Genomic DNA, 21,085 nt, shown 5'->3' on the forward strand with positions numbered 1-21,085 from the left:
TATAAAAGCAGATGCTCTGTTTAAGGCAAAAGGGGCGGGGCGGGGGCAGGTCCACGATAGACAATGAGGGAGGGTCTCTGCAGACCGCCTGCTGCTTATTGTTCGGGCACTAGGGGCTGCAAGCCTGCTGCCGCCTCCTCCTCCCCGGCTTCTCTCCTCGCTCGCCCCTCGGTCCCATCTGGGACCGTCGGAGTCACCCAGCGCTGGCCCCCGGGGCGCCGGGACGCCAACCCCAGCCGCAGCTGCCCTTAGCTGACCGCCCTCTCTCTGCTTTGCAGGTTGGCATCTTTGCGCCCGAGGGTGTCGCAAGCCGAGGCGGCGAGGACAGGGCGCCTCCGGCCCAGCCTGCCGGGCGGTATGCGGCGCAGGCAACAGCGCTAAGCGCCCCCACTCCGGGCACGGGGCGTACTCGCTCCTAGCGGCTGGCCGAGCCGCGGCGGCGGAGGGCATGCGCCCGGGACGCGCAAAGCTCCTGCCGCGAGCTACCGCCCCGAGGTGGACCCCAAGCAGGGCTCATCGCAGGACTGCGCGGACCCCTGCCACCCGGGGCAGGCGGCTGCGGAGCCTCGGGGCCGCATCTGCGGTCAGGATGCCCTGGGTGCCTCTCTGCTGGTGAGGATGCCCTGCTGCGCGGCTCTGCATCCCCAGCCCCGGTCCCTGGTGGGCACGACTGAGTGGGCCCGACTTCGGCCCCTCGTGCTGGTGGATGAAAAGCGCCGGAGTCCCTGAGTACGATCAGCGATCGAACCTGAATTCTAAGAGCCATGGACGAAGGCACTGGGCTGCAGCCCCCCGCGGGAGAGCAGCTGGAAGCACAAGCCACAGTAGGAGCTGTCCACGAGAAGTGCGACCCAGAGACCTTTAGGTCCAAGAGTTTACCGGTCCTGAATAGCGCCTCCTGCCGGCCAGACCTCAGTCCTGCGAGTGCAGGAGCCAAGCCAGCCATGGGCTATACAGATTCTTTGGGCCATCAGGTGTTGAAGCAAGGCCCAAGACGGCTGGCCCCCAGTCCCTCTGCTCCTTCCACTTCCGCAGAGATGGCAGGGCTCATGGAATGTAACCACAGGGTGGAAGTCAGCAAAGCTGTGTCGGTGTCCTCCACTTTGGCTACGCTCCAGGGGAGAAGGTGCCTCTATGTGGTCCTCACTGATTCCCGTTGCTTCCTGGTTTGCATGTGCTTTCTGACCTTCATCCAGGCGTTAATGGTGTCTGGGTACCTGAGCAGTGTCATCACCACCATCGAAAGGCGCTACAGTCTGAAGAGTTCCGAGTCGGGGCTGCTGGTCAGCTGTTTTGACATTGGGAGCCTGGTGGTGGTGGTGTTTGTCAGCTACTTTGGCGGCCGGGGTCGGAGGCCCCTGTGGCTGGCCGTGGGTGGACTTTTCATTGCCGTGGGGGCTGCCCTCTTTGCTTTACCTCACTTCATCTCGCCTCCCTACCAGATCCAAGAGTTGAATGCCTCGGCCTCAAACGACGGCCTGTGTCAGAATGGCAACTCCACGGCGCCTTCGGATCCTCCCGCCTGCCTGAAGGACTCAGGAGGAAATAATCATTGGGTCTATGTGGCTTTATTCATTTGTGCACAGATTCTCATTGGGATGGGTTCCACACCTATTTATACCTTGGGACCAACCTACTTAGATGACAATGTCAAGAAAGAAAACGCATCCTTGTACCTAGGTAAGACTTTCCTGTCTTCTCAAATAAGCTTAAACTCAACAGTGAAAAGGAAACACTTCCACATTTCCAAGGAGATTGTTTTATACACACACACACACGCACACACACATATATGTAAAATATGTACATATACATAGGATCTCATCATATATATCTCACTATATATAGTATATATAATGTCATATATATTGCATGTATATTTTAAGCTTTAAGCTTCAGTTTATTTTATGTTTTTATGTTTTAGCTCAGTGTGGTATGTTTTAGTTTGGAAGAGGATCAAAATAGTAGAGAGGTCTGTGGGCTAATCATCAGACTACACTACACGCTCTTTTCCCAAGTAATACAAACTTTTAACTATGGGGTCATGCTTCTTTCTCTTGCTGCCTGCCTTTGTAAAAACTCATCCTTTATCAAGTTTATCTTTAAATGGCTGTTCTTCTAGAAAGTTCAGGAAGGAATAGAAGTACCTGGTGTGTGGACTGAAGTCCTGGATTATTTACTGCTTTCATGCCCTGATGCTTCTCATTCTTGTCCCCACAGCAAGCCTAATGGAGAACCCAGACTACATAAAAGATGCTTTGCTGCCTCCATAGCTGTATTTCTTACATATCACCTGCATCACCATTTAAAAAACAACAACAACAACAACAACAAAAACCCTTGAGTGATGACTAGGTTATCTTTATACAGAAGCAAGATCACAAGTTGTAAAGTTAATTCAAAGCTATTTCTACTGCTGGTTGAAGGCCCTTAAGTACATGAACTTGGTAGCAAGTGGCTCTTGGATTTGGTGATTTGACTTGCATGAATCCGCTCCTGTGAGGGGGTGTTTGGGTTAAATAGAGGTGCTGATATGAGGCCAGGCAGCTGTTGTGGCAGGTTGGAAAATGTAGTTTCTGGAAATCTGTGTGGTTGTCAGCATCTCCCTGTACTAGCTGCCCCTTCAAAATTGAGCTTTTAAAGGGGTGGATTTGGGAACCCTTGAAAAGGGTGAAGAGCAGTCATGCTAGATGAGATCTTTGTTTTTCTATAATTCTATACTGGAGTCCCACTCAAAGAAGAGAAAGGATTGTACTTTATAAAAAATGGTAAATAGCAAATACCAGCTATACTTATCATTTTACTAGCCATGCACTGATAGGATCTTTGGTGTGAGACTAACGAGGTTTCAAAGGACAGTGAAAATGTTACCCCCTTAAGAGGGCTCTGCTCTTTCCTCAGCACAACTGCTGTCCCCAGAATCCATTGTAGAGGGTGTCTGAACCATGTGTAGTCCCCAGTAACTGGCCCAAATACATTAGGACAAGAGTTTTATAATTTATTTTTATTACTAAATGCAAGAGAAAGAAAATTTCATTCAGGGAAGAGAGCACTAGCTTGCTTGTTACTTTGCCTCCTTGTTTTCTAACATTTATTACAAAAAATTTCAAACATCTAGAAAATTTGAAACAGTCCATGAACACCAATATTTCCACACCTAGACTCAGTAATTGCTCATTTTGTCACATTTGCTTTATCAACTTCTGTGTATGTATGTATGTATGTATGTAATATTTTGTTTTGGTTGGGGGGCTAAGCCCTTTGAAAGTAATTATAGACATCCCTAGGTTCCAGCATGTATCTTATAAGAACAAGGACTTTCTTTTACAAACAGGTACTTTAACATGCTAAGTTCATAATCATTCCTTAATATCATCAAACATCCAGTCCATACTCAAATTTCTTCAATAGTCCCCTCAATGTCTTTGATAACTATATTTTTTCCAGCCAGTAGGCAACCAAGATTCTCATACATTGCATTTGGTTCCTAAACTTTTTAGTGGTTTTATCATCTAGAAAAGTGACTTAACTTTTTTCTTTTCTCATGATAAAGACTTTTTGAAGGGACAAGTCTAGTCAATCTGTAGAATGTTCTACATTCTAGATTTATCTGATTATTTCCTTGTGGTGTCCCTTACCTTGTCCTCCATCCCCCCTATTTCTTGTGTACTGACAGTGCAGCCTAAAGGTTTGAATAGATTCAGACAAAGCATTTTTGGTCAGACTACTTCAAGGTAATGTGGTGTGTTTTATGTTACACGTATCTGGCCATTCATTAGTGATGTTAAATTTAATCACTTGAGGGGTGGGTACCTGGGTGGCTCAGTTGTTAAGCATCTGCCTTCGGCTTAGGTCAGGTCATTATCCCAGGGTCCTGGGATCAAACCCCTCATCTGGCTTCCTGCTCTGCAGGGAGCCTGCTTCTCCCTCTCCCGCTTCCACTGCTTGTGTTCCCTCTCTCCCTGAGTCTCTCTCTGTCAAATAAATAAATAAATAAATAATCTCAAAAAAATTTAATCACTTGGTTGAGTGGGTGATTGCTAGGTCTTCCCATTGTTTTTTTTTTTTTTTTTTTTTTTTTATGTATTTGACAGAGAGAGATCACAAGTAGGCAGAGAGGCAGGCAGAGAGAGAGTGAGAGGGAAGCAGGCTCCCTGTGGAGCAGAGAGCCCGATGCGGGACTCGATCCCAGGCCCCTGAGATCATGCCTGAGCCGAAGGCAGCGGCTTAAACCACTGAGCCACCCAGGTGCCCCTAGGTCTTCCCATTGTAAACATGCATTTCTCCCTTTGAAAATCCAAAGTGATCTTTAGAATGAAAACTTGACTCTGCAAATATCCTAATTGTTATTTTTATTTTTGCTGATCTTTGCCTCCATTTACTTTGAAAACTTAGATCTCCCACCCCACTCCTTGGAAACCATTCACACAGATTTGCTTCCTCAAAACCAGAATAGAGCCATATGTAAAGGGAGAACGTCCACTAGTAAGAGCCCTGAGAATTAATTTTTCTACTCGGGTTGCCCACTGAGAAGAAAAACAAGTGCTGGGCACTGTGCTACTTTTGGGACAACCGAAAATGAGACATTGTCCCAGCGCCTGAAGAGATTTCAGTGTCGTAAAGAAATATTGGCAATTTTAGGGAGGTGTGTGAAGTGAAACGCATGCAAGGGGAAGAAATTGACACAAAGGGTATTTGCTTTTTCCTTCTTCTATTCCTCATCTTCCCCTTCCTCCTTTAAAAAAAAAAAAAAAAAAACTTTGATGAATGCCTTAGGACACATTCTTTGGGAAACTCAGGAGAATTCTCCTTCATATTCAGTGGAACTCAGTAAAAGCTACAATGGTTTGAGTACCAGGAATCCTACTTGTGCTTTTTTATTTAATGCTCTTTCAATGACCTCATGAGATGGGATTGTTTTCCCTGTTTCAAGGATGAGGAAACTGAAGCTCAGAGAGTTTGAGTGACTTGCTTAAGGGCTTCAAACCCAGCATCTCTGACCCTAGAGCCCTGGAGCTTCCCCTCCTCGCTGCCTGCTTTTTGCCAGGAGGCTTTGAGAGACAACCGAAACCCCAGGGCTGTGCTGTGTTCAGCGGAGCTCTGAGAATGCTGCAGAAGGTTGCAGAACTGGCCTTCAGTTATCAAACATGATCAAAACAAGATCCTTCTTAAACCTTTCAAGTGGGTTTTATAGGTAGCCTCTGTATAAATTCAAGTGAGTGACTACTAAGTGATTCTTAGAACATGACAGATGTTAACCTACTGTGGTGGGGGATTTTCTTCCTAATGAATAACCGGTTTAATATCTTTGTTGTTTTCCACAAAAGAGTTCTATATTACTTTTTCCACTATCCACTCCTTTCTTAATCTGTCAGTCTTTCTAGCTTCACATTATCCCCGTAGAACAAAGATAAAAGCAGGTACCAGTTTCGTAATCGTGGGCACGACCAAATGATCTGAATTAACATTAAAACCACTGAAATGGAATGTAAATGTATGTCTTGATCTTTTGAATGTTTGATGTTAACATTCTGGCAGCTTTAGCTGTAAAATGCCCGCAAAGAGAGTGGTTTAGTGTTGACCTGGAGGGTAGAGAAAGCTTTGTAGCTATTGAGAAGCAAGGTTAGTAACTAGACCATGATTTGTCATTGTACCTCAAGGAGAGAGAGAAAACGTGGTCCTTTGAGGGCAAGAAATTAATGAACCAACAGTGAAATGAGAGAGAATGGCTAAGCAGGTGGGAAAAGGGAAGAAAAGGATGCATTTCTAGAATGGAAAGCCACAACTCGGTTGAGGGATATTCAGGATAAGTAATAATTGCCCATGTGCTGGCCACAGGCCAAGCAGTGTGGGTGCAGCCCTTCTACCTCCCCAGTGTGTGAGCCCCGACTTCACACCACAGAGAGGGGGCGGAATTGGCACAGTGCTTCAGAAAGAGCATTCCCTGAGAGGCAGAAGATCTGTATTTTAGTCTGGCTCTACCAGTGATCGGGGGTGAGCCTTTAGACAAATCCCTTAACGTCTCCCAGCCTCTGCTTCCACATGGAGATTAGTACATTTGTTTCCCTCACTGTAATATTTTGAGGACCAAATGGGATTACATGTGTGCAAGCTTTCTGCCAACTGTAAGAGGCAGCACTCTGCTCTGTTCAAGTGGAAATCAGACTCCTCCTACAGAGTGGGCAGAGTGAGGAGGGAGATATTTTACTCTTTCTGCGTATGAAAAGCCCTAGCCAGATCTTTTTATAGTTGGAAAAAGTAAAGAAACAGTGTGTGGGAAATGAAGACATTGTATAGGAAATCACTCCTTAGAAACATTGTACGGGTAAATTGGCTCAGCTTTTCAGCAATGTTATATTTTGATTAATTGAGTTTTCTGAGAACCCAAGATTTCATAGCCGGTGCTTTCTGCGCATCAGCCTTTGATGGCTATCTTTCTTTAGTGTGTGAACGCTTATGGAATGTATATTTGTACCTAGTGTAACATAGCAAGAGCTCTTTTGAAGTTTGAGGGGGCTCTGTGTTGGCCCAACTTAAACCACTGTGGGTCTTCGTTTGCCCACACAGACTGCCAGGGGGTTTGGTGAACGAAGACTGGGCCAAGGACATCCTCAGAAGTAATATATTATCTTAAGATAAATAGCTGGTGTCTTCTCCTTTTTTTTTTCCTTTTTTTTTTTTTGACGTTTCCTCAGTCTTTTGAAAGTACAGTGAGGTTGAAATCATTTGAGTTCTATTTCATCAAGATTTCATAGTATAAACATATATGTATGCAAATATCTATCTATCTATCTATCTATCTATCTAGTGCTCTTTCGGAGATATATTACTATTTTTGGGTATGAAAACCCTTCAACATATCTTGTCTGGCTCTACCAGTGGCAGGGGGAGCGGTGAGACTTTAGACAAATCCCTTAACGTCTCCCATCCTCTGTTTCCACATGGACATGAGTACCTATCTCCCTCAACATACCTTTTTTTTTTTTTAATTTTTTTTTTAATTTTTTTTATTTGACAGAGAGAGATCACAAGTAGACAGAAAGGCAGGCAGAGAGAGAGAGAGGGAAGCAGGCTCACTGCTGAGCAGAGAGCCCGATGTGGGACTCGATCCCAGGACCCTGAGATCATGATCTGAGCTGAAGGCAGCGGCTTAACCCACTGAGCCACCCAGGCGCCCCCATACCTTTTTTTGTTGTATAGAAAAATCTCTGTCAGTTTTTAGCAGCGTTCTATAGAACAATTTACATTTGTAAATTATAGAACAAATTACGTTTGTATCTATATTTATAGTAATAAGAACAATGAAAGATACATACACTTATCTTTCTGTTCAGCATTCCCCGAACTGTGTAACCATGTATCAAGGTGGTTTACAAGTTAGGGGTTCATTTATCTTCAGCAACCAGCCAGCTTCCTCTCTTCCTGACGGGCTCTTCTTAGCAATGACTCCTGTACCTGAAACACTTCATCCTTTCCTTACAGGGAGGAAGTGGAGGAGGCAGCCCCTGTTACTCTCCAGGATGTCCTCTTGGCCAGGTGGAGTCCCCTGGCCTCTTCTAGCTAACATGATTTTGGGAAAGGCAAGTGTTAGGTTTTCTCATCAACATGGAAGAGGAAGGCAAGGAAGATGAAGCTGGAGTGAGTGCTGAGTGACTTCTGGCTGTGGGAGTCAGCCACACCAGTTGTGTTTTTCTTTTTGTCTCAGTAGCCGGAAAACCCAGGACTTTTTTTTTTTTTCCCTGACCAGTATTAATAACCTACCATCAGGGATGCCTGGGTGGCTCAGTTGGTTAAGCAGCTGCCTTCGGCTCAGGTCATGATCCCAGCGTCCTGGGATCGAGTCCCACATGGGGCTCCTTGCTCGGCGGGGAGCCTGCTTCTCCCTCTGACTCTGCTTGCCACTTTCTCTCTCTCTCTCTCTGACAAATAAATAAATAAAATCTTTAAAAAAAAATAACCTACCATCAGTGGCTTATAGCATTAATTTGCCTGACCTTTTGGTTGGGATTTGGAAAGGACCCAATAAATAGTACCCTTTCCCTCCCTTGAGCTCTGAGTTCCTTGAGAAATAAGTCAAAGACATAAAGTGTGGGACAGAATATCACTTTTTTAAACTGATAGAAGGGAGATTGAGGAATGAAAGCTCATATCTTTGTGCAGATGGACTTTGTAAGTGTCTCACCACTGAACAGACCTACTTGTCCAGCCACAGGCAATGCTGGACTTCAACAGTGTAGCAGCCCTGGGTCTCCCCATGTCAGGTGGGGCCAGGTCTGGAGGCAGCCCTGGTTAAGACTTATGCCAAGAGGGAGCAGGGCAGAATTTTTACTCCCTGTGTGCATACTCACTCCTAAGAGACAAAAAAAAAAAAAAAAAAAAGAACATCGCAGTTTATTGTAAAATTCATCCATCACATTAATGTTCCTCTGCTTTCCTGGGGAGGAACAGTCCTGGGGTATGGGGGTGGGGAGTCAAGAAAGGAAACATCATGTGGAATATGTATTCTCTTGTAAGACTTTTTTTTTTTTAAAGGCTTTATTTATTTATTTGACAGAGAGACAGAGATCGAGATCACAAGTAGCAGGCAGAGAGAGAGAGGGCGGGGGAAGCAGGCTCCCTGCTAAGCAGAGAGCCTGATGTGAGGCTCGATCCCAGGACCCTGAGATCAGGACCTGAGCCGAAGGCAGAGGCTTAACCCACTGAGTCACCCAGGTGCCCTGACTTTTTTTTTTTTTAAGATTTTATTTATTTATTTGACAGATAGAGATCACAAGTAGGCAGAGAGGGAGGCAGAGAGAGAGAGGAGGATGCAGGCTCCCTGCTGAGCAGAGAGCCCGATGTGGGGCTTGATCCCAGGACCCTGGGATCATGACCTGAGCCTAAGGCAGAGGCTTTAACCCACTGAACCACCCAGGCGCCCCTCTTCTAAGACTTTTAACTCATTTTTAATTTTGCTTGTCTTGTTTGTAATGTGTTCATCTTTGTAAACCTCATAAAATCCTTCTGGGAAGTAGACTCTCTACAAATAACGAATAAATAAAAAAAAATAATCTCCCCTGAAAGCTAATAGGAAGGAGAATGATGATGGAGGGATTTGAGGAAATGATCCAAGACACCTGGAGAAATAACGAGAATGGATGCAGGGCAGGGACTGAGAACCACATGGCATCTGTGGCCTGCAACAGTGTCTTGTTGGGTTGCCAGTACATCTCACATATACCTGGGGCAGTTAATCTGTGTCGTACCCTCAGCGACTCCTGAATTTGTACCAGCTGTGTGGTTGTCACTTGTGGCCCCTAAGACTAGATAGTCAGTTTCAGACGTTGAGAAAAAACTTCAGATTCTAACTGGCAAGCAGAAGGGTTTAGTGCCTCGTGGTGGAAAAGACAGTTGAGTGCAACTTGATTGATTCAGCCCACCTGCAAGGAGAACAGCCTTTTTAGTAGTATTTGTGCTACAGTTTTGAAGCATGATTTTTATTGATCTCTTGCCTCCTAGTGCTCTGAAGTCTCTTAAGTATGCAGTCTGAAACAGCCCTTCTGAAACATTAATACCGTGGGACTCACTGGGGTGTTTTTTCAAAATGCAGATGCTGCTTCTGTAAGTGTGGAGTGGGGCTTTCGATTCTGCATTCTAATCCGCTCCCAGGTGAGGTCAGTGCTGCTGGTCGAGGACCATGTTTGGAGCAGCAGGAGTCTACAGATTGTACATCTTTGGTGCTTTTCCCAGGTGGGAAGTTGCTGTCTGGGCTTGCGGAAGGAGCCCCTGGTGTCCAGACCAGCTGCTGCCTGAAGTTCTACTTCATCAGGAAGAACCCTACCATCTCTTACTCATTTGTGAAAGGAATATGTCAGTTTGGGCTATTTCATAAGCTGCAGCGGCTGTTTTGAATTCCACAGTCTTATGACACGGTGATCACTGCTCAGTTTAGTAAAAGAAAATGACCTCAGACAAATGGTATTCATTTTGACATTAACCAAAGGGAGCGCCACTTTCTTTACTGTTTTCTGCATCCTGAAGGCTCTGTGCTGTTGGGTTCCTCTGTGTTGGTGGAACCCAGCGTGTCAGAGGTATGTCTGTGAGCTGTGCAACTTCAGGTGAGCTCACCTTATGAGACCCCTTTGGTGGGGGAAAAGCAAATGTACTTGGCTCTGCTTTTTTCTTTCTAAACAATATAGAAGACTTTGTGGTGAATTGGGGGTTTGACTATAGATAAATGTAAGATCTCAGTATATTGGAAATGATTTTGAAGAGTAAGGATCAGAAGTTTTTCCATTGCAAAGGGTGATCAGACAGGAAGGGGCATGAGCTGGACTGACTGGCAGAGTTCTCTCTAGAGTCAAGTCCAAATGAGTCCTAGAGATCATTTCATTTAGCCCCATTTGTAAAGATAATCATTTGACAGGCAAGGAAGCCTGGGCTTTAGGATTAAAGGATCTGTTCTATATGTAGCAATATGGTAGCTCCTCTAGAAATCAAAAATAGAATTACTATATGAGCCAACAATCCCAGATACAGGTGTATATATATATATCCAAGAGAATTGAAAGCTGGGTCTCAAATAGATATTTGCACACCCAAGTTCATAACAGCATCATTCACTATAGCCAAGAAGAGGAAGCAATCCACGTGTCTATCCACACATGGGTGGCTAAACAAAAAGTGGTGTATGCATACAATGGGATACTATTTGACCTTAAAAGGAAGGGAAATCCTGACATGTTCATCTACAAAATGGGTGAATCTTGTGCTAAGTGAAATGTGAGTGTTTGACATATGCCAGGCATTGTGCTAAATTCTTTATCATCTTATTTTATTCTCAGAACAACTTTATGGAGCAGCTACATTTCTTCTTTACTATTGTGGTAAAAGACACATAAGACTAAATTTGCTGTCAACATTTTATTTTATTTTTTATTTTATTTTTTTTTAAAGATTTTGTTTATTTGAGAGAGAGAGAGAGCGCGAGCGCGCACTCAGGGGGAGGGGCAGAAGGAGAGGAAGAAGCATACTCCTCTGATGAGCAGGGAGCCTGACAGGGAGCTTAATCCCAGGACTGAGGGATCATGACCTGAGCCAGAGGCAGATGCTTAAGTAACTGAGCCACCCACGTGCCTCACCATCAACCATTTTTAAGTGCACAAGTTAGTAGTGTTCAGTACCTTCACATTGTTGTACAATAGATCTCTATCTTTCTCACCTTGCAACACTGCAACTCTGTAACCATTAAAGGTAATTCTCCCTCCCCTAATTCTTGGCAACTACCTTCCTACTTTCTGTTTCCCATGTTTTGACTACTTTAGATACTTCATCTGAGTAGAATCACACAGTATTTTTTCTTTTGTGACTTCCTTGTTTTGCTTAGTATGATGGCCTTGAGGTCCATTCATATTGTTGCAAATGGCAAGTTCCCATTCTTTTTTATGGCTAATATTGTATACATATACCATTTTTAAAAATCCATTCATCTGTTGATGGACACTTGGGTTGCTTCCACTTCTTGGCTATTGTGGATAATGCTGCTGTGAATATACCTCTTTGAGATTCTGCTTTTAATTCTTTTGGATATATACCCACAAATGAAATTGTTGGATCATATGATAACTCTGTTTTTCATTTTTTGAGGATCCTCCACACCGTTTTTCATAATGACTGCACCATTTGTGACACCATTTCATAATGACTCCCACCAACAGTGCATGGGGATTTCAACTTCTCTATATACTTACCGTCACTTGTTATCTTCTGTTCTTTTGACCAGTGGCCATTTTGATGGCTGTGAGTTGATATTGCATTGTAGTTTTGGTTTGCATTTCCTTAATGGTTAGTGATACTGAACATCTTTTTGTATGTTCTTTGGAACATATATGTTTTATATGTTTATACCTTTTATGTGTTTTATATGTTTATACCTTCTTTGGAGAAATGTCTAAATATTTTGTCATTTTTCTTTTGTATTTTTTTAAAGATTTTTTTAGTTATTTGACAGACACAGATCACAAGTAGGCAGAGAGGCAGGCAGAGAGAGAGGAGGAAGCAGACTCCCTGCTGAGCAGAGAGCCTGATGTGGGGCCCGACCCTAGGATCATGACCCGAGCCGAAGGCAGAGGCTTTAACCCACTGAGCCACCCAGGAGCCCCTATTTTGCCATTTTTAATTGGATTATTTTGTATTGTTGTTGACTTGTGAAATTTTCTTAAATATTCTGGATATTATCCTTTATCAGATATATGATTTACAATTATTTTATACCATTCTCTGGGTTAGTTTTCACTCTGTTGATTGTTTCCTTTCATGTGCAAAAGTTTTAAGATTTAGCATAGTTTCATTTGTCTGTTTTTTATTGCCTGTGCTCTTGGTGTCATATCCAAGAAATCATTACCAAATCCAGTTTTGGAGTCTTTCTCCCTACATTTTCTTCTTTTTTCTTTTTAAAAAATTTTTATTTAAATTCAATTTAGTTAATATATAGTGTATTATTAGTTTCAGGGCTTATGTTTTCTTTTAGGTGTTTAATAGTTTTTGGTCTTATGAGTAGGTCTTTGATTTGGGTTATTTTGCATATGGTGTAAAGTCAGGATCTACTTTCCTTCTTTTGCATGTGGACATCTAGTTTCCCAGTATCATTGTTGAACATGGTCTCCTTTTCCTATGGTGTAGTCTTGGTTCCCTTGTCAAAAATCGGCAGCTACTTTTATATTTTATATACTTTTACATTTTATGTATTTATATATTTTATGTATGTTTACATACATTAAAAAAAGATTTTATTTGTTTATTTGAGAGAGAGAGAGAACGAGAGGAGAGAGGTCAGTAGGAGAAGCAGATTCTCTGTCTAGCAGGGAGCCCAATTTGGAACTCGATCCCAAGACTCCAGGATCATGACCTGAGCTGAAGGCAGTCGCTTAACCAAGTGAGCCACCCAGGCGCCCTATATACATTTAACAGATGAGGAAATCCAGATTAAAAAGTACACTCAAGGTCATCTCAAAAGTGGCAAAACTAGCACCAAAGGTCTTCATCCAAAACTTGAACTTAAAGCATCAACATTATGGAGAGAGGAGGGACAGAAAAGTTTATAAACTTCTGCTGTGATTTTGGCTGAGTTTCTTAATTTTATTATCTATAAAGGAGGTGAGGAGGTAAGGCTAGTGGTTTCTTAGGTTCTTTTTTCTTTAAAGATTTTATTTATTTACCCAAGAGAGAGCACACAGAGGGAGAAGGAGAATCAGATTCCCTCTGAGTAGGGAGCCCAGTGTGGGACTCAATCCCACAACTCTGAGATCCCAGGACTCTGAGATCATGACCTAAGGCAGATGCTTAACTGACTGAGCCACTCAGGTGCCCAGTGTCGTAGATTCTTATCATCTCTTAAGTTCTCTAGTTCTGTTTCTTCTCAGCCTGGCTTCATATGGTCTTGTTCTGGAACTTTGTACTTAGGTCTGGAGAGAAGTTGTAGTTTGTTCTGTTTTTCCTTGAGCCATTAGAAGCTAGTCTCTTGAGCCCTTCATCTACCCTCTGTGGCTTGACCGATATCTCATGTGACAGCTATCCTGTGGGAAACCAGGCATTTTTAAAAACTAATTTATTTATTTTTATTTTTTAGATTTTATTAATTTATTTGAGAGAGAGAGGGAGGGAGAGCGCATGTGAGCATACAAGCCCAGGATTGGGGCAGAGGGGGAGAGAGAGGGGAAGCAGACTCCCTGATGAGCGGGGAGCCCCATCCCAGGACCTGAGATCACAACCTGAGCCAAAACCGAGAGTTGGACACTCAACTGACTGAGCCACCCAGGCACCCCTAAAAAAAATTTTTTTTAGAGCAAACTCAGCCCACAACATGGGGTTTGAACTCAGGACCCTGAGATCAAGAGTCACATGCTCCACTGACTGAGCCAGAGTCAGACAGCTCTGTATTATGAAATTATATGAAAAGCTCCTTTTCAGACAGCTATGTATTACCTGATGGTAAATTCAGAGTCTACTTCCCCTCCTGGGATTTATGATTGCTTGTGAAACTGTCACCCTGCAAAAATGCTAATCCTTGTTACCTAATATAACCTAGAAAGGCAGGTGCAGGTTACTCTTGCTTAAAAGAGCATATTTATGTAATTAATATTTTCAGCAGGATGAAATTACATAATTTGCAACTGTTCGAAATTGAATTGTACAGTTCCTGACTGTCTAGCATGTGGGAATTCTTGGCTATAATACTTTACTAGTAATAGTAATAATAATGGGATTTGGTTTTGTGAGATATTTTCTTATTTTTTTGGTCTCGAATTCTTATGAAGGAAATAGAAGTTTTAAGGTTTTTCTTTCTTTTTCTCTTCTTCTTTACTTTTCTTTTTTTGTAAGAAGAGGGGAGAAATTTAAGTGAGCAAGACTGTGTGTAGTGAATTTGAGACCTTAGGCTTTCTGGCCATAAATTTCATTATGTATATAAATCTGAATAGATCTACTCCTGATCAATGTATAAAGATAGACCAATAATTCTCATTTTCAAAGTGTCTTTGTATTATTGGGTGAAAGCTATTTGCCAGTATTTTGTCTAGAAATATGCTGTTGGAGTTCAACTGGAAAGGGAAACTTTCCTGATTTGAACTGAATTTTGTGGCTTTCCTTTTAGATGAAGGGCAGCAGCAACTTTTAACAGATGCAAACATTTTCCTGAGGTAAATCTGAAAAATTTCCCATGGAAAAGACTTACTTAAAAATACAAATATAAATCTTAGGGGCACTGGGATGGCTCAGTTGGTTAGGCATCTGACTCTTGGTTTTGGCTCAGGTTATGATCTCATGGGTTATGAGATTGAGCCCCACGTGGGACTCTGTGCTCGTGGGGAGTCTGCTTAAGGATTTTCTCCCTTTGCCCTTCCCTGACTTGTGTGCATGTTCTCTTTCAAGTAAATATTATTTGTTTACTTATTATTATAAATAATACTTACTTGAGAGAGAGCACAAGCAGGGGGAGTGAGTGGTAGGCAGAGGAAGAGGGAGAAGAAGGCTTCTGGGTGAGTGGGAGCCCGATGTGGCCCTTGGTCCCAGGACCCTGGGATCATGACCTGAGCTGAAGGCGGACACTTTCACTGAGCCACCCAGGTGCCCTTAGATAAATAAATCTTTAAAAAAATACAAATATAAATCTTAGAATAGTTATTCTGAAATTTCGTTTTGCTGGTCTTAAAAGTATCTCTAGGGGGGTGCCTGGGTGGTTCAGTGGGTTAAGCCTTTGCCTTCAGCTCAGGTCATGGTCTCAGGGTGCTGGGATCGAGCCCTACATCAGACTCTCTGCTCGGCAGGGAGCCTGCTTCCCCCTCTTCCTCTGCCTGCCCTTCTGACTACTTGTGATCTCTCTCTGTCAAAAAAATAAATAAATATCTTTAAAAAAAAGATTAATTAAAAAAGTATCTTTAGGTATTTCAGTCTTACGAAGCTCTCAAAGAAATTAGTTTTAATTTCCTTAATTAGGATTAGTGGAGGGCATTGTTGGCTAATGCAAGCAAGGAAGAGCAATGGGGAAGTCCTCCTAATCTCTGAGTTCAGGTTTTTGGGTGTTCATTGTTCTTTTTTATTCACCTTTTCTTTCCTTTTAGTTTCTAGAGCTGTTGTCAGGGAGAGATCCTTATTTGGAGTCTCATGGGACATTTATTTATTCACTTATGTGACATTTCATACCACTCTGGGGATGACTAATGTAGGACTTGGACCTTCTGGGTCATCCTGTTTTGTAGGAATGCTAAATCATATACAGATGGCTAATTTGTAATTTGACACAAACTTCCACTATAATTACTGACATGACGTTGATGAAATCATGTAACATTTTAGGACCTCTGCTCCCTAATTTTTAAAATGATCTGGTAGTGATCACACCAGAAAACTTCTAATCTGTGGTGATTTTCGAAAGCTTGATTAGGACTGGGAGCAGTGGGACAGGGGACCGGCTATATACCGTATACTGTATTTTTTTTAAAATTTCTTTTCAGCGTAACAGTATACTGTATTTCTAAAGCTAATCCTAAGAAGTGGGTCCTGATCCCCCAAGAACTTATACACTAGTTTGACTATTTATTTATCACCATTTGTTCTGGGTGGTTTAAGATGATCTGTGAGCTGTGTGACCTCTGGCAAGTCCATCAACATCTCAGCGTTTTCATTTTTCAGGTTTGTCAATTGATGGGTTAGAATTAGAGAGTTTCAAATACTCTCTGAGTAGAGGTACATAGAGATGTGTGTCTGATACACAGAGTCTCTGTCCTCTATGATTTCTTCTGGACCTACTGTGCCATAGGTCCAGAGGCTAGCATATTCAAGGCAGTTCATTCTGGTTAAGAGAGTGGCTGCTGGAGCAGGGTTTGAATCCCAGCTCTGCCAGGGCCAGTAGAGAACCTGTGGCAGGTTCTGTGGCCTTTCTGTGCCTGATCCCAACTCTGTTAACACTGAGATCATTGTGGGCTAGTTATGAATTAATGTGTGGGATTCACTCAAAACAGGACCTGGCCTGGTACATGGTTAAACACTAAAAAAAAAAAAAAAAAAAAAAAAAAAAGTGGGCTGTTATTATTTTTTTGAAGAATTAATCCTGTTCGGGAAGAGAGTGGTGTTAGCTTTCATTGTTCCTGGCAGGGTACAGACCTCTTGTGGCTTTTCTGAACAGGTTGCCTGCCTCACAAGCTATGTTCAGTGTGTCTGCATTGACCACGCCTAGTCCGGGCATGGTGTGTTAGGCTAGCCCTGAGCCAGGTGGGATGAGACATGAGGGTTCTATCAGTCCACTGCTGTTCCTGACTGGCCAGCACCTTTTCTGGAGGTATCCACGCCATTTCCCTCCCCTCCACAATGATATGTGGACTCTGTGCTTCCTTGGGTCTGAAGCATCTGTTATCTGCCCTATAAAGTGAAGAGAGACCATGGGGAGAAAGAAGACAAAGCTTCCAGGTTATAAATAGCTTCCTGATGAGATGCTCTTGCTATGGGCTTGTGATAATTATAATGGGAGCTGTTGGCTATAATCAAGTTTAATTGCTGAGAAGCATGGGGAGGTAGCCCTAAACCCACATGCTCATGGGCTATCATTAATGTTTTTTCAGTCCTTTTCTAGACTTAAAAATCTCTAATCAGCTCTCCAACCAGCAAGTTCTTGTGTATGAGGGTAACTCCAGAGCCTTTTGTGGTTCTTGGAGTGGGCCTGTCACCTTCCTGGGCCCACTTACTGATAGCATGGCTCATGGGGTTTATTATGGATTGGAAGTTTGGGTGGATTATATAAGAAAGCCAGTGCCCCAGAAATACAGAAATGGGCCTTCTTGCTTATCTTCTTTTATAGAGGGCACATTGTGTGTGTGTGTATGAGACAGAGAGAGAAAGAGAGAGAGAGGAAGAAAGAGAGAGGGAGAGAGAGTTGGAGGTGTAGGAGAAAAAAAACAAGTGGAAGAAATGGGTACATTTTCAGAAGTTGCTTATACTGTGTCCCGGAAATAGGACTTTACCTTGCTATTGCTGGAGTAGGAATTTTTGCATTTCTTTTAATTCTTATTTTTCCAGGGTCAATGATAGTTCATAGATTATTATCAGAACCTTTTGTTTTTCCTTCCCTCTCTGACTGTAGTGAGTTTATTTTATTTTATTTTTTAAAAAATATTTTATTTATTTGACAGAGGTCACAAGTAGGCAGAGAGGCAGGCAGAGAGAGAGGAGGAAGCAGGCTCCCTGTGGAGCAGAGAGCCTGATGTGGGGCTCAATCCCAGGACCCTGGGATCATGACCTGAGCCAAAGGCAGAGACTTTAACCTACTGAGCCACCCAGGTGCCCCTGTAGTGAGTTTATTATCTGTCTGTGCTCCATTCAGGGTTTGCGCAGGCAAAAGAAAGGAAGTAAAGGCTGAATTAACTGATTTTTGTTCTATACTTAATTACTCTTATAAACATTTTTTGCTTAAAAAGTGGAAAGTGATATCTAAAATAAAGTTTGGATTCATATCAATGAACCATGTGATTTGGGCCATGCTATCACAGATAATGGTTGGGTTATCAGTGTTATTATTTGGCTTTCTTTTGTCTTGACTGTACCAGCTCCCTCCCAAACCCCTTTTAAGGCTTTGGTTACTTAAAATAACCAGTCAAGTGTCTTAGAAAATCTCCACAGACTCCACTTCCTACCCTAAATTCTCAACCAATTTGCCTTTGCCCTAGTAGTTCTCATTCATGCTCACAGCCGGGACCTTCTCCCTTCTCACTCCCTGTGGATTCTAGTGGACTGTTTGGATCTTAATTATGACTTTTCCAGGATGCTGAGCTTTGCTCTCTGTGGACTCTTTCCTGCGGTTTGGCCCATTTCACTGTATACAGAGTGCCTACTTAAGCTCTCAGAACCTCCATTTGGGTCTCTGGGGGCAATGGCCTGTTCTGGCCTGGAATTCTGACATTGAAACCACACACAGGTGCTTTGCTGTATACAGCTGTAATTCTCAGTAGGGGTTATTTTGTGTCTGTAGCTTGTGAACTCACTGGGTTAGGCAGAGCCCAATGCTGACGAGGCCTGTGATCATGAGTTACTGTGAGACAGTCGCCATTGCTCTGTCCTATAATGCACTGCTCTTCCCTTGTCCTGTCAACTTGCAAGTGAGGTTACTTACTGACCTCCAGGAGACAAGAAATAGGAGCAATGCTCACCCACCTTTATTGTAAGAACAAAAACAAAAACAAAACCCATGTACTGTATTTCAATACATGGAAAATGTATAATAATAATAATGATTAAACTCCGCATAATCATGATGACATAGTAATTATAATCATTTATAAGTAGGCCTGGGAGGCAGGGTGTTTAAATGTTCTGACCAAGCTGGTTTTAAATGACTCAAATGATTTTTAGGTCTTTGCAAATTTTCTTTTGGCATATTTGTGTTTCTAATAGGTTGGTTGTAAATTTTTTAAGAAAACATAGATGCCAAACAAAATATTTACACATTTCATTGACAATTGTATTTAGGTTAAAAAAGAAATATTCCTTTTCCTTTTTAGTGTTGATATCCTTTTGATGCTTAAAAGATAAATTGTTACTCTAGCTGAGTTATTTAGTTAAAAAGTACATGTTGGTTTTTTTTTTTAAGAGTTTATTTATTTATTTGAGAGAGAGAGACAGTGAGAGAGAGCATAAGAGGGGAGAAGGTCAGAGGGAGAAGCAGACTCCCGTGGAGCTTGGAGCCCGATGCAGGACTTGATCCCAGGACTCCAGGATCATGACCTGAGCCGAAGGCAGTCGCTTAACCAACTGAGCCACCCAGGAGCTCACATGTTGATTATCATACATTTTCTTTTCTTTTTTTTTTTTTTAATTTGACAGACAGAAATCACAAGTAGGCAGAGGCAAGCAGAGAGAGAGGGGGAAGAAGGCTCCCTGCTGAGCGGAGAGCCTGATTAGGGGCTTGATCCCAGGACCCTGGGATCATGACCTGAGCCGTAGGCAGAGGCTTTAACCCACTGAGCCACCCAGGCACCCCTGTACATTTTCTTTAATGACTTGATTTCATACTACTCTGCTCATTTTTTTTTTTTTTAAATGCTGGCTCAGTTTTAAACCTGTAGTTTGTCTTGCTTTAAGAAAAAGTGCTATGCAAAAGTAAAAACTTAGAATACATATTTTTTACTAGGTGGGAAGATGAATTTCTTATATTATAATAAAGTTTTCACTTCTTATGACTCCTTTAGCTAAGATTATCAAAAATGTATTTTGTAGCTCTTAAGAGCATATTCATCCATGAAAATCCCACACATGTGGATTCTAATTGCAGATATTTATTTCTCACTGGTCACAGAATCTGGCTAATAAGTGGTTCTCTCCCTTTTGAGTTTTCTTCTCCCTTTTTATTTGGCATCATCTGGGATTTTAATTTGAGAGCTATTAATCCATTCATTGATGTCACAGTTCGAGCTTACTACTAAGCCTATGGGTTCCTACTGGGATCTTCCCTTACTTTTAAAACATTATTGGTTGATTATTACCCTTTGCTTTAATTTACTCCTACTGATTTAAAGTCTTATGATTGCTCTAATGTGAGTCAATTTGAATTAATGTTTCAGAGAAGACCCTAGGAGGCCTGCAGTCAAATGCTTACTAAGGTTACTGCGTCTGCTCATTTACTTACTCAGTAAAACCCTGTTTTTTTTCTAAAATGGCTAGACATTTTATTGCTGATTTTATTACCTAATTTGTTATGATTCATTCTCTTTTTTATATTATTCTTTCATTACAGATTTTTGCTAGGTAGACTTTATGTCAACATAATTTGAAAAATTCACTGGTTTCTTTTCTTTTTTTAATTGCCAGTGTGATAATAGAGTTAGTAACTGATTCCCCTTGTGACTTTGTACAATCTAAACCTGCTGTGATTAAATACCAGTTCTCCACGAATAGTACAAATATGCCACAGTCTGTCTTAACAAAATATTTCTAGTCCCTAATGGACCAGGTTCTAATTTCATTATTGTTAAGTCAGACTTTTAATGGCCAGTTTAGTCATTTGAACATTATTATTATGTTTTTATGCACTTAATTTCCAGAATTTTGTCTTTCTAGATCCTCCTTTTGGTTTCCTGCAAATTACTTGGGTTAGAATAAACTAATTATATTTAATTCATTAACCTCTCCTCTTATATTCTAAGTTTCCATTAAATGTGTTTTCCTTTCTTTCTGGTAAAGGATTCTTTCACTATCAGTTTTTTGAAGTTTTTTAAATAGCTGAATAATTTTCCTTTCATAACATGCCTTTTTCTTTTGACTAAAACTAGATTTTATTATGCCGGTGTTTCCCAAGGAACTTACATTTCCCCACTACTTCATGTACCTGTTTCTCTGTTACGTGAACAGAATGTGTTCAAGGTTTCTGAGTTGCACAATGGCTTGTCATCGCTAAAATAAAGACTTTGAGACACAGGCCCCACCTCTTTAGTAAGTTTGATATTAATAAATTAGAACCACATTTTGATATTCACTGAAGGGAGGCAGCATGAGAGGATGGAAAGAGTAGAGGGGAAACCTGAAAACTGAGCCTGGGTGTTAGATGTGGTCTCACCACTTAATC

At 42.0% G+C, this 21,085-nt stretch overlaps 1 protein-coding gene across 2 annotated transcripts in view; it reads left to right on the top strand.

Moving 5' to 3' along the window:
• The first annotated feature begins 604 nt into the window (after positions 1-604).
• SLCO5A1 (solute carrier organic anion transporter family member 5A1) overlaps positions 605-21,085 on the top strand; it is a 138,729-nt gene continuing 118,248 nt past the window's right edge. For both annotated transcript variants that reach the window (XM_046023390.1, XM_046023399.1), the window contains exon 1: positions 605-1,680. In XM_046023390.1, coding sequence (XP_045879346.1) covers positions 765-1,680 — 916 coding nt within the window. In that variant the 5' untranslated portion in view covers positions 605-764. The remainder of the gene's footprint in view (positions 1,681-21,085) is intronic.

Source organism: Meles meles, chromosome 1 (assembly GCF_922984935.1).
Source record: "Meles meles chromosome 1, mMelMel3.1 paternal haplotype, whole genome shotgun sequence".
NCBI lineage: Eukaryota > Metazoa > Chordata > Mammalia > Carnivora > Mustelidae > Meles > Meles meles.